The following is a 12,770-nucleotide window of genomic DNA, read 5'->3' as shown; positions in this document are numbered from 1 at the left end:
TAACAAAGGAGAGAAATGAGTTAGTCAGCAAAAAAGGTTGTTGTCATATGCATGTGTCATCAGACACTTCTGCAGAGAGTACTTGCTTCTTCAATATGTTAATCCTTTAGGCTCCGCAGTCTGAATGTTTGTCGATGAAACATTAGATCAGTATACTCCCGATGTGCAGCCAGGCAGATGTTTAGAAGGCAGTCCTGCCTCCCTTCCTCCCTTTTTAGAAAAGAAATGTTCTTTCCCAGCGGTGGTGTTTGACATTAATAGCTATAAATCAGTTTGAAGATAAAACCACATCTCTAACTGGTTAGAGAAAAACAGTTAATGGGACATGCAGTAGCTGTGGCAGAAATTCAGATTCAAGGTGAGAAACTAGGCACTGCAAAGCTAAGTCTTCACCAGAAGCAAGGATCAGTGGGAAATTGTCACTTGTGTCTCTTGTTCTGCAGGTTGTAAAGCCCTGGAGGCATTGCTGAAAGTATTAGTGGAACTTCAGGATGAGCTGCTTTATCAATACCCAGGCACAAGGCATCTGGTAGATGGAAAGCAATCAAAAACTGAGAGGTAAATACAAAATAAGACAAGACCTTTGGTCTCCAACAAACGGGACAATGCACAGCCTTCCTGACCAAACTCACTCTCTGCTGTTCTCTCAGTTGCTGCTGTATCTGGGTGACAGACACGCTGGACAAATGACCATTTGAATTCCTTCTGCCAATGTGGGAAGTCTGTTTTGTAATCTTTCTGATAACAGAGGAGGGGCTAAACTGTGGGTCTTTTGACATAAATATCATGGTGTGGAAAAAGCATGGGTGGTAGTGGAGGGGCCATTAAGAATTCACGCATGTTGCCTTAGAGAGGTGTAGGGTGTTCAGTCTGCATATTTTTGTTCTAGTGATGATGAAATCCCTAGCAGTAGCGATGAAGAGCAAGTGGATAAGGCTCAGAAGAAGAGGAGGAGCCTCCCCAAACGAAAGCTAAAGATGGAGGACTACCCAGAATTCATAGCCAAGCGGTATGCTGACTTCAGGACGTATCGGAACAACATCTTGCAGAAGTGGCATGACAAGACAAAGCTGGCATCTGGCAAAATGGGAAAGGCAAGTCTTTGTTTATGTGTGCTGACATGCTTATTGTTTAGCAGAGATTTGCGGAACAAGTTGATTTGAAAGTTTCATATCACAGATGTTCCAAGTTAAGCTGAGAGTTACAGCAGTAAGAATTAAATACACAGGCACACACTCTTCTCCAACCTTAAATGAGTTTGGAGAGAAGCTCAGCCCTCAAATTTCAAAGGCATAAACTGCTCCCTTTTGTTTTGAGCAGATGGGCAGGAAAAAATTTTTCAGGGGCAAATGGTTTCCCAAGTTTTGTGAAAAACCCTTGGATAGTATTGGTGTTCTCCCAACCAGACATCTCACCATAGCCAGTCTCCAGCAGCAAGAAAGCTCTGTGGAAATGCCACTATTGCGGATCAACAAGCTGTTTGTGTTTTATAACAGAAGTAGGGGCTTCTGGGGCTCTCCTCCTCCATGAAGTGCACACTTTAATACAATGGGTAATCATTTCACCCGAAGATCCAGGGTCTCCTAACATCTGTGAGTTAGTATTAATCATTGAGAAGTTCATCTGAACCAGAACAGCAAAGGCATTTTATTAAGCCAGGCGTCAGGTTGCCTCAGGTTGGGAAGGGAGGGAGAGGGAGCAACAAATAAAAAATCCTAGCAAAAATCCCTGCACGAAACCCAAACCCCCTCCTCTTGGAATGCTGTCTGCTTATCCGCTGACATGGAAAGATAGAGGAACATTGCTGCCTTGAGGAAAAGCTTTCTGCATTATCTGACACTAGTTAATGTTGTTGCAGGGTTTCGGTGCCTTTGAGCGTTCAATCTTGACTCAGATTGATCATATTATGATGGACAAAGAGAGATTACTACGGCGGACACAGACCAAGAGATCAGTGTATACAGTGCTGGGAAAGCAGGAGCAGGAATCTCATCCGGTCCCTGAATCTTTGCCTGAAAATTCGGTAAGGGTATTTTGTTTATATAACTCATCCTGTAGCAGCAGTGAAACTCTCTGCAAAACAATTAGCTTGAGCCTTTTAGCAGGTAATATTCTTGTTTGTGAGAGATTTATGAAGGAGATATCTGAGTGTTGATTCCAGTAATGTAATGGCTAAGAAAAAGATGTAGACATTTCAATTCCGGTTTTATGGTGTTTGCATTATCTCCTCTGCCAGTTCTTGACAGGGGAAAACAAGGGTTGGTCTGTGATTGTGCCCCTCCTGTGCTGTAGGAACTGATGCTCACTAAATCTGCTTTTTGAGGTAGCGGCGACAAAACTTTGTTTTTACTCTGGAGTGTAGAATCTTTAACCCAGAGTCCCTTCTAAAATCATACTGCATATAACCTATAGAATATGTTAGTAGTAAGTCTGTTATTAATTTAGTATTTAAGAATGAATAAATACTCAATTCTGAGAGATCATGTAGAATTACTGCACTTGCAAGATGTATTTTTGCCATTACATTAAAAATATCTGTAGTATTTTGCCAGAAAGACTTTGCACAGTCCTATTTGTTTCCCAGTAAAGGTATCATAAATCTGTTTTGGCATTGGCAGCGTTTCTGCCTTGCCTTTAAATGTATTCGTATTCCTAGTCCTTAAAAGCCTTATGTTGGGAGCCTTTCTCCATTCCTTCATATCTTCAAGTGTGTTTACAAGCTGCTGCACGTGATGTTATCAGAGTTAGGGACAGAAATACGCACATACGAGCTTTCCGTATTTCCTTTGTGTTTCTAGGAAGTCCTCCCTCAGTCAGATTCCAACAGGCACCTGAAGGACATAGATGAGGAGATATTTGATGATGATGACTTTTATCACCAGGTAGGTGATGGTAAATCTGTGTTGGAATTATGGCTCCAGTTGGTTTTTAATACTTACAGAGCTAATGCGGTCGTTTCCGTGCTCTAAATTTCTCTTACTAGTGAAACTCAGTTACCTGTTCTAACATCCGAAATCTCGTAGGACTTCGCTCGCAACTTTTGATATAGGGCTACATGAGCTTCAACTTGCATTGTGGATGTAAACTTACTGCCATTACTGGCACTGCTGTACTTGAGTGAGTCAGGCTGCAGGATAAGGTCTATGCCTGTAGTTCTCGCTGGTGAACATTGCTACACAAGAGAAAAATTACTGAATTCTCTAAAGGTGACTGTTCTCTGTGGGTAGAGTCCCATTATGAAAAACGATTCTAGTAGATCCTCAAAAGCAGCTAAGTTACTCTCATCTCAACCTAAATCAACTCATCTACCTATAGAATGAAAAAGCTGCAGGGCTTCTCTAGCACTTTTCTTGGAGTCGTGCCAGCTTGGATTTAGGCCAGTTATTCTTTTTACTTTCACAATTCTTAGAAACAAGAAATCTGCACCCAGTGCTTGGAGGCTGCAGCAAAAACCTTGTGTGTGTAATTTATTTAATAAACGACAGTGCCAGCTTTATGAAATGCTGAAATTGCCATATATTGAGGAGTACGATTCACTCTAAGTCCTTCCCCAATGCATGAAAAACTAGTTTTGCTCTGATGATCCACAGAGAGCTTTAACTTCAGGACTAAACAAATATCATTATATCATTAGAAAGGCAGAAATTTCTGATCTGAATAGTTATTAGAGTGACTAGTAAAGGGTTAGGGCAGTGGAAGAGAGCTGTTGCCATGTGACTGTGCTCTGATAACTGATTTAACCAGAAGCATTTGAATACTTTCAGAATTTGGGGTTTCATGTACAGAGCCAGGACTAAAGATTAATTAAAAGATATATTAAATTGGTAATTCTTACCTGTGTTTTACGGATAGGAAATACAGACAATGCTGCCTTTTTGTTCCCCTCCAAGAAGGTTTTCAACACACTTCCAACCCTACTGCTATAGATGTCCAAGAAAATTTTTGCAGTAGACCTCACCTAGCGCAGAATTAGGACAATTTGAATATTTAATGTTTGTGAGGGATCTATTCAAGGCAGCATGCCTCAGAGCCAGGAATGTATTCCAAGCTAGGTCCTCTCCAGGCTGTGTATTTATTATAAGAGCATCTCTGCTAGTATTGCTGTGAATTGAGCAGCATCTCTTGGGCAGGTGAAGATGCCAGGTTCATCTGTCATCTCTGCTAGTATTGCTGTGAATTGAGCGGCATCTCTTGGGTAGGTGAAGATGCCAGGTTCATCTGCGTAGGCTCTAAAATGGAGATCAGAGGGTGCCTGTCTTGTTGGCAGTGGTGGTTGAAGAGGCCAAATCTGTAACACAGTGAGATAATATTGAGGTGGAATTTGGGATCCAAGTGGACCAGAGCCCAGCTTTGGGGGCCAAGTGGACCCTAAGAACACAGAACAAATTAAGTCAGTATAACGAAACAGTGAAGGGTTGAGGAGAAATAGCCGTGATTGACAGTCTGTGGGCCTGTGCAGAGAAGGTGCTTATTGGCCATGAAATGTTAAATTTTTAAAAGAAAAATAGCAATAGATGAGTGGCCCGTCTTTCCTTCTAATAACTGTAACTTCGATAAATCGTGATTTCAGAAATATGACTAGTCACAGCTTAGCTTTTCCCCTCACTGGTTAATTGGGGTGCTGGGGTTAATCTAAATTAAAACTTAAACTAATAGAGGTCATTGAGGGAAGAGAATCACCTGAGTAAAACAAATGGGTCTGCCAGGCACAACTGTATCTTGGCCATTTCCCAAGAGGGAAGTGGCAGCAAATTGGAGTTGTTTCAGCATTCGGTAGAGGTGAAGGATGGGTGACACCATTTTAATGTACGGCACCTCCGGAAACGTTCCAGATTGCATTCCTTGCTGTACCAACTGCTGCCTCCCGCGCGCAGTGAATAGGAGCAGCACCAGCCAACAACATCTGGCAGCACAGCAAGGAATGGGTGCAACTTTCGAAACCCCATAGACTCTAAATATGGTGCTTAGCCTGGTGGAGGCTTTAATCACTTACCACTCTTTGGCAGCGGGCTACGACAGCTTATCCTAGCCTCGTACATCACGCACAGACATCTGCTGAGCCGCGAGGCAGCTACACATTCATTTTCCTTTCTTGCTTGTTTTTTTTTTTTTATTCTTCCCTCCCTCCTTCTCTCCCTCCCTCCCTCCCTTCCACCCTTCTCCTCTCCTCCCATCCCCAATATGCTTCTTGGGAGAGATGATCTGTAAAGATTACTGCTTCATTGTGTGCAAGTAATTGTGGGGATGCCAGCCCCTTGCCAGACACCGCGCAGCACCTGTTCCGCTGACCTGGTTAATGTCTTCTGTTGAGTGGGATTTGGCAGAGATTGGAGCTGAAGCCAATTCAGTGATAAGGCTAAAGAAAATGGCTGTATGTTTTCTGTCACCTCCCAATTAAATTGGTTTCATAAAGTGCTTTCCTTTATTTGTCAGGGTGGTAAGCTGAAGCTGAACATTGCATTCAGAAAGGGTGGAGTGCATTACAATAGAGTGCTGACAACACAGTGAATGTGTTTTCTTTCAGATGGGTCATAACTGTGCAGCGCTTTTGTGTGTGTGTGCATGTGTGATTGCATGTGCGGATGTACATATGTAAATAAAATGTAGAAAGGGAACTGGTTCTTAAGGAGTAATCGGCAGCAGCATCTCGGTTGTTGGAGCTGAGGTTGCTCAGAAACTCTGACCTCTGTGTACATTTCAATGGGTGCTTTTTTCTTTGTCTTTAAATTCAGATCCAGACTTCTTTTAGTATCGCTTTCATTTTTCTAAATAACATTTTGTAATGATTAGTTTATTTTGATTACTGCTTATGGTTTATTAAAGGTAAACATTCAGATAAAGAAGGACATTGGAAACCAACTTCCTGTATATTTCAGTGTGAAATTAAGCAAGAACTGATGCATGCGCGCAAGTTAATGATAACAGAATAAGTAGCTGTACTCTTTTGTTATAGATTATAATACAAAACTCTTTAATGAATCTGTTTTTCCTGTGGAAAAACAATTTTTTTGTCCAGGTCTTGGTATTCAGTGGAATTCACCATGTGGGGCTGGTGGAATTTTATGATGATTCAGGATTTAACGCTGTTTTGTCTGTTCATCCCACTTTGCCTTTTCTAATATTCTTCACTTGTTTTATAAGCAGTTATAATTTCTATTGTGGTGTCCCATGTTGAATGGTAATGTAAAGCTGAGCTGAATAATGCAAGAGAAATATTTTTATTTAGGTTGCACTGGGTGGGAATAGTTAAACTGTTTCAGAAGGATCCTCATTACTGACAGCAGAGAGAGGCTAGACCCCATTTCCTTTTCTTCTAATCTCTCATTCATACATGGTTTTAAGGAAGGAAAAACGCTTTTATTTTTAGAAGTCAAATTTACGTAGAATTCATTACAGCTGATATTGCTGCATTAAGACTTAAAATTCCAGCCTGCTACCAGAGAGCTGCTGGTCTGACATGCTACAGTGGAGATTTTATTATTAGGTTGAAATACTCCTCTAGTAAAGGAGAGAGTGGAAATTGGTTTATTTCCAACAGGAATTAGGTTAGTGTTCATATGCTAAGCGTTCCACTGGTAGCAGCTCTTCCCAGAACAAATGTTCATCATTGATGGCAGCAGGTATGCCTAAGGAGAATTAGGAATATACATAATCCCTTTTTTTCTCCGCTCTCCTGCTCCCTCCTCCCCCTGATTTTGGTTATGTTGTATGTCATCACATTTTATAACAACCTGCAGTCATCAGTCTTGTCTGTGATCACCACAACTTCAGAAGCTGAGCCAGGCCAAAGTGGATGGGGAACATGCAACGAAACGCAAAAGTCTTCAAAGAGAGATGGCAGCAGTTTGCCAGGCAAGACTGCCAGTAGGTTGGAGAGGACTGTCATCCCTCAACTACTGCGTTATGGTGAAATGAACTGTTACTGTCTGGGATTTACTGCCCAGGTGAGCATGCTTGAATAGTGAGGAAGAGGCTTGCTCCCTCCCTTGTCTATACGCTAATTACTTAGGAGAGGAGTTGATCCTGTAGAAAATGTTGTTTAATTGTAGGACTTGTAATGTTCTTATTGTTGTCCCTTGTGGAGTGGCACGTGTCCCATGTGCCTGCCCACTCTTGCACACTCTGTGTGAAAGATGCGGTTTTTACAAGTGAGCAAGAGACCTCACTAACTTCCTTCTTCCTAGCTTCGTGTTCAGAAGGCCTGCATTAATCTGAGTAACCGCAAAATGAACTTCCAAGTCTGAATCTCTTGTTGAGATACTTGCAGCTCAATTTGTTTCTCTGCTGGGCTGTACTTGTGTCTAAATCACATTGTATGGCTTTTTAGGAAACTTTATCTGATGGGGTAGATTTCTCCTTGTGTCCCAAGCAGGAGTCGGCCTCGAGCAGTCTCCTGGGCACATACTGTGGTTTTCTCTCCCAGGTATTTGATAATGCCATAAACAAGTAATTACTAATCCAGTGAACTATTAAAAGTCGATAATGGTGAAGAATAGAGAGAAGACTGGCTTTCTGACAAGCTGGTTTACCTTAATTAAACTGGTGAGTGATTAATATGGACAGCTGATCTTGTGGCTTTAATTAGATGCATTTAGAGTTTTGTGTGAATAAGAGATGTCTCGAACCGTCCCACAGGTTAATGGCAATACAATACTCTTATCACAGGCATGTATCTTTCAAACGGCTGGGTAGATGGTTAATAACACGTTTTAAGCTTGATTTGAAACTTCTTTTAATGGATTATTAGAAAATACGCAAGTCAATGCCTATTTTATACAAAACTGAATTTTAATAAAATGCTTTTTAAAAAGAGACTGTCCAGTGATTTTATCTTGCAATTTAAGTTTTTACATTATAAATAGATTGCAGAAAATTAAATTTTAAAAAGTGTGTCAAGGGGATTTAAAAATAATACTTGTCCTGTAGTCTAGATTTTCTCTGGTGTTGCTAGAAATCCAAATGGTGTTATGCTAATACTGTGTGGAAGCTTGAAAGAGGAAAAGAAACAACTTGCTTCCACTTCCAAGCAGAAAGCAGTATCAAATGTATGCTGAATGAGTCCTGGACTAGAAGCAACCTTTTTGTAATTTATCCTGTTTTAAATAACTGTATGGTGTATAAATATGAAAAAGAAGGAAAAATAAATGTGATTTACCATGTCTCTCCAAACACTAAAGGAGAAAAAAATTAAATTAGAAAGTGTTGAAATTACATTGATAAAATGCACCTTTGTCAACTTTCCATCCAGGAGTGACTTTGCATTTTCACCAGGAAAGAGGAAAAGCATTTGGTGTTTGTAGTCTTACTTCTTTACTTGGACTTGACAAGTTGTACTTAGCTTCTCTCTTTTTGTTTCCTACGGTTATTTTGTTAAAAAGTAACTGTTTTTTAAACTGTTAAAAGATAACTTAACAGTAACACATTTTGTCAATGTGACATGTCATGTTGCGGCTCTGTGGGACAGGACAAAGGTAATTTGGCTGAGCTTTTGAAAGGATTTTAAAGGATGTTAAAAGATAGCAGAGCACTGTTAGTAGACCTTCACACCACACTAATTGTTTGTTTACTGTCTCTAGTAACAAATACACACTTAGCTAGAAAAGCCACATAAGCAATTTGCAAATATTGTAGAGTTCCTGAGTATTTTTTTAGCCAAGGAGTGACAGAGTGTTCTAGTAAAGGTAAGCAGCTGCTGGTAGACCTGGAGTCTGGGTTTCTCACGTTTTTCTCATTGCTTCAGAATCCATGGATAGTCGAATCTTTTTCTGTTTCTGTTGCTTTCAGCAAGCGACTAAGATGGCAGAAGCGGTATGAGGTTCTGCTTTTCCATTGTTCTACACAGTTGTTTTAAAATGAACGTTGTCAGCCCCTTGTTTGATCTCATTATTGGCGCAGGGAGCCCATTAGGACTGTTTTGACTTCCTCGCACAGCAGCCAGCACAATGGCCGGGCTGAGACTGCGGCTCACCTCTTCGCTTACCCAACTCGGTGAATTCAAAGGCAGCAGTGCCACTTGCAAGACAGAGTAGGTGGCTTTGATGCACTGTAGCAGAAATGACCCGTGCCTTTACTGGCTTTTCTGAAGATTTTATTAACATCAGGGAAAAAGTGTTTCTTTTGTTCCGATTATATTCCTAAGCTTTGAAAACTAAACTGTTTCCTGTGATATACTACAGATCAACTTTCGTGAGGTATTAATTTGAATTGGTCTGTGAGGGCTAAGAAAAGTGAGCCTTTTGTCACAAGGCTTATTTCAGCTATACTTAGCTCTTTGTCTCAACTGGAAATTCTTAGGGGTCTGCAAATCAGAAAGGTCAGCAACTGTAGTATTAGAAACACTGATAGATAGTGCATGAAAATTAGACCTAACCTCTAAAATGAAAATTGACCTCTAAAATGAGAAATGAATCTCTATTACCCTTGAACAACACCCTGATGGCATTTCTAAATCCCTCTAATTTTGTACAATGTACTTTGTGTGCATCTCTCTAACTAGTGTGGAGAGGGAGTCCTTTTAAGGTGAATTCTTTAGAAAGCACACATCACTGACTCCAGTGTAAATTTTAACAATGGCTTTGGTGGGTGGATGCTAACCGCTTTTGAAGCTCTTGCCTTCGGACATGTTCTGCTTTGCTCTTTGTTAGCGGTTGCAGATTTTAAGCTCTCTTGCGTGCTCAGGACGCAGGAGGGAGAGTCAGTTCCCATCTGCTCCCAGCCCTCCGTGAACACGGCTTGGGCCTTGGCAAACCATGCGACCTCTGCGTGCTTTCCTTGTGGTTGGTAGTCCCTGGTTTTGACGAGGGAGTCTGACGGGGTTGGTTTTAAATAGCAAAGCTTTGTTGAGTTCAGAAACACACGTGCACAGGAGCACTCATGGCAAGCATCGCCACTTCGTTCCAAAGACAAAGAGAACTGATGTTGGCAACTTTCTTCTGCTTACTATTGCCTGTTGTCCACTCTGCACATAGTTTGTCCTCCTGCTTCCAGCTTTTGGTAGGAGCAGCTCGGAGTTGTAGTTGAGTTGCAGACTGCTGGACGTGGTTGCACTTCGTTGCTGGTAGAGAGTTGTGTTCATTTGCGTGGGAGACTGAGCTTAGGTTTTTGAAGTTCAGGGAAGATGTGAAGAGGTGAAGGAGGGAAAGCAAAAAAGGATATGTTTCAAATCAAAGCCTTTTGATGCTGAAATTGCCTGACTCAAACTCTGTCTTCACACATCAGGGCTTAATGCTGATAGTGATTTACTTACACTTCCTAGTTAATAATTAGACATTGGGAGACACCATATATCACTCCTAATGGAATATATGGGGTCTGATGAGAGTTTTCTGTTTTGACTAATAAATTTTAACCAGAATCGCCAAGCTTAATGAAATATTACAGTTTCGGAAGTGTTTTAAGTCTTGTGCTGTGAAAACAGTGTTGCTTTATTCAGTAAATGAATTTATCATTCATTCTGTATCCTGAGCCCTGGCTGGCTCTGGAGCATGGGCTGAATGCAAGACTCTGAACTAGAAAGCGGAAAAACTAATCAAATCCTTAAAGACCAAAGGCAGCGAGGCAGGTCTAGACTGACTTTTTCAGTGGTAGCCTCTGGCTACATCCACTTTTATTTTAGTAACCATTGTTAGCATGATTTATAACTTTAGCTTTAAGACGTACACTATTTAGATGTAATAAGATGCTTCGCGGCTTTTATTTCTATTCCCTAATTTCCCTCTTGTCCCTGCTTTTTTTTTACTTCTCCCTCGTCTTTCTCTCCCTCTCCTCTCCCCGGGAGTGTCCCCAGTCCTGCAGTTGACGCTGCATTGAAAGAACATTTCACTGTCAGCCCCAAGGTCAACAAAACCGCCTCTGCCTCAACTAATGGCTGATCGGCTGGTGGCCTAGTTAGTGCAGAGGAGACGACTGTGTGCAGGGTTTAGTCTCCTACTGCTGCACAACGCTGTTCCCTGCTAATTCTGGGGAGAGGATCCTCTGTACATGGAGGAGAAGACATGCCCCCCAGCAAATAATGGGATCCCTGCTGTCGCCGTGCTGAGTGGCACGCAGTTCAACTCCTTCACAGCTGTCACGGGAAATGCTGCCTTGCCAAAAGGAGAGTGATCCTGTCCAAGAAGATCCTGCCGACTTCCCAGGTACAGCATTAGGAACCTGCCCCAAAAATGCATCTCTTTCTAACCAGCGTGGACGTAGTTGTAAGACCTTGGTGGCGCTCCTTAGTCCACCCGTCTGTGGATTTGGTGGGTCACCATTGCTGAAAATGTCTTGCTGCTTAGTTCTCTAAGAGTGTAGGACGTCTGTGCATTATTGTCTTCTTGTGCCTTAGCTCTGCCATTACTACTCAGCAGTTTTTTCTGTGCGTCGTGCCAAGGAAGCAAGATAAGAGGAGACAGTAAACACGCCTTACTGCTGGTACAGGAAGAAACCACTAAAACCTTGCTGCACCATTTCTCGCTGCTGTTAAAACCCTCCCTCCCACCTTGCTTTTGACAGAATATTGACTAGAAACCAAGATCCCATTTCTCCTTAGCCTTAAGGGCAGCTGTTTACAGAGTAGCAGTGTTACATAGGTTTACTGTGTCGTATGTCTGTGTAACACTGGATTTGGATCTTGTATTTAGCTGCCAGAAGTGACTGTGATGAAGTGGGAGAGATAAACTGATAGATTGTGTGCCAGAAAGATGTTGGGAATCAATCAGATAAACAGGGCAGAGAAGCAGCTTGCTGTTTTCTAGTGATAATAAACTAGTGGCCTCTTTTCCTGGAATTTTTAAATGTAATTGCTGCAGTAATAATCTCCAAAAATAAGCAAATAGAAAAAAAGTTGTGGCAGGTTTTTAATTATGCTTGAATCACTCTTTTTTTTTTTGTAGTATGATGTATGCCTTGAAGGAGAGGAAAGATAGGACAGGTATAAATATTATCTCTGTTGCTTGAGTGTCTCTTACTTGAAAATAAAAAAGGGTCATAAAATGATACTCATCTACCTTTATGGCATTTTTTTTTTGTGGGGTGCACGTCTTTTCCCTCCCTCACTCCAGTAGTGTACTTAAGTGATCAGAAACTGTGGGAGTCAGCGAGTTTCTCACGTAGCACCGTGCCCGGGACAGCTTTTGGTGTCAGCTGCGCTCGGTGGGGCACCGTCGGTGCCTGGGAAGCCGTCTGAGGGCAGGCTGCTCTGAGCACAGTCGTAGTCAAGAGCTAAGCTGTGCTCAGAAATGCCGTCGTCTCACTTGAGCTGGTATTTCCTTATACACGTTCCCGGCTGCCGGGGGGATGTGGAGCTTCTTTCTTGTCCTCTTGCCTTCTCTGTGCGTGCTGTCTTGGGCCAGGTGAAGACTATAGCCGGGACCACGGCTGCTCCCCAAGCCCTGCTCTCCGTGACTGTTACTGCACCTCGATTGCCCGTTGCAGTCCAGCTCTCCTACTTGAGCAAAAGTATAAGGTGGAGGAAAAGTGTCATTCATCCTTCCTTCTTTAGCATCTTTGTGGAGTTGTCTGGACCCTCTGGTTTCCAGGTGGATCTGTTTCGGGTCCTTTCTGAGCTGAGGCAGTAACTTCACTAGAAAGCAGTCTGTGCCCCTCAGTTTTGGAGGCTTTATTTCTGTTCTTTGTGTTAATATGTTGGCTAATACCCAAGGCACAGCACGTATAATTTACAGTGAGTGGTGATAAACATATAGCACTGGTCCAGTATCCAAAAAGGCTGTTCACAATATTCTTTGGCTGCAGGAAGCAAAAAGGACAAAACCCAACCCTCAGGACATGAG

At 42.0% G+C, this 12,770-nt stretch overlaps 1 protein-coding gene across 1 annotated transcript in view; it reads left to right on the top strand.

The window, feature by feature from the left end:
• The window catches only part of AATF (apoptosis antagonizing transcription factor), a 38,764-nt gene that overhangs the window by 19,398 nt on the left and 6,596 nt on the right, over positions 1 to 12,770 (top strand). Inside the window, exons 6-9 of the mRNA XM_009584012.1 lie at positions 444 to 558; positions 890 to 1,094; positions 1,859 to 2,023; positions 2,799 to 2,882. Coding sequence (XP_009582307.1) covers positions 444 to 558; positions 890 to 1,094; positions 1,859 to 2,023; positions 2,799 to 2,882 — 569 coding nt within the window. The remainder of the gene's footprint in view (positions 1 to 443; positions 559 to 889; positions 1,095 to 1,858; positions 2,024 to 2,798; positions 2,883 to 12,770) is intronic.

Source organism: Fulmarus glacialis, unplaced genomic scaffold (genome assembly GCF_000690835.1).
Source record: "Fulmarus glacialis isolate BGI_N327 unplaced genomic scaffold, ASM69083v1 scaffold2808, whole genome shotgun sequence".
NCBI lineage: Eukaryota > Metazoa > Chordata > Aves > Procellariiformes > Procellariidae > Fulmarus > Fulmarus glacialis.
This window is presented reverse-complemented; position numbering and strand designations above follow the sequence as displayed.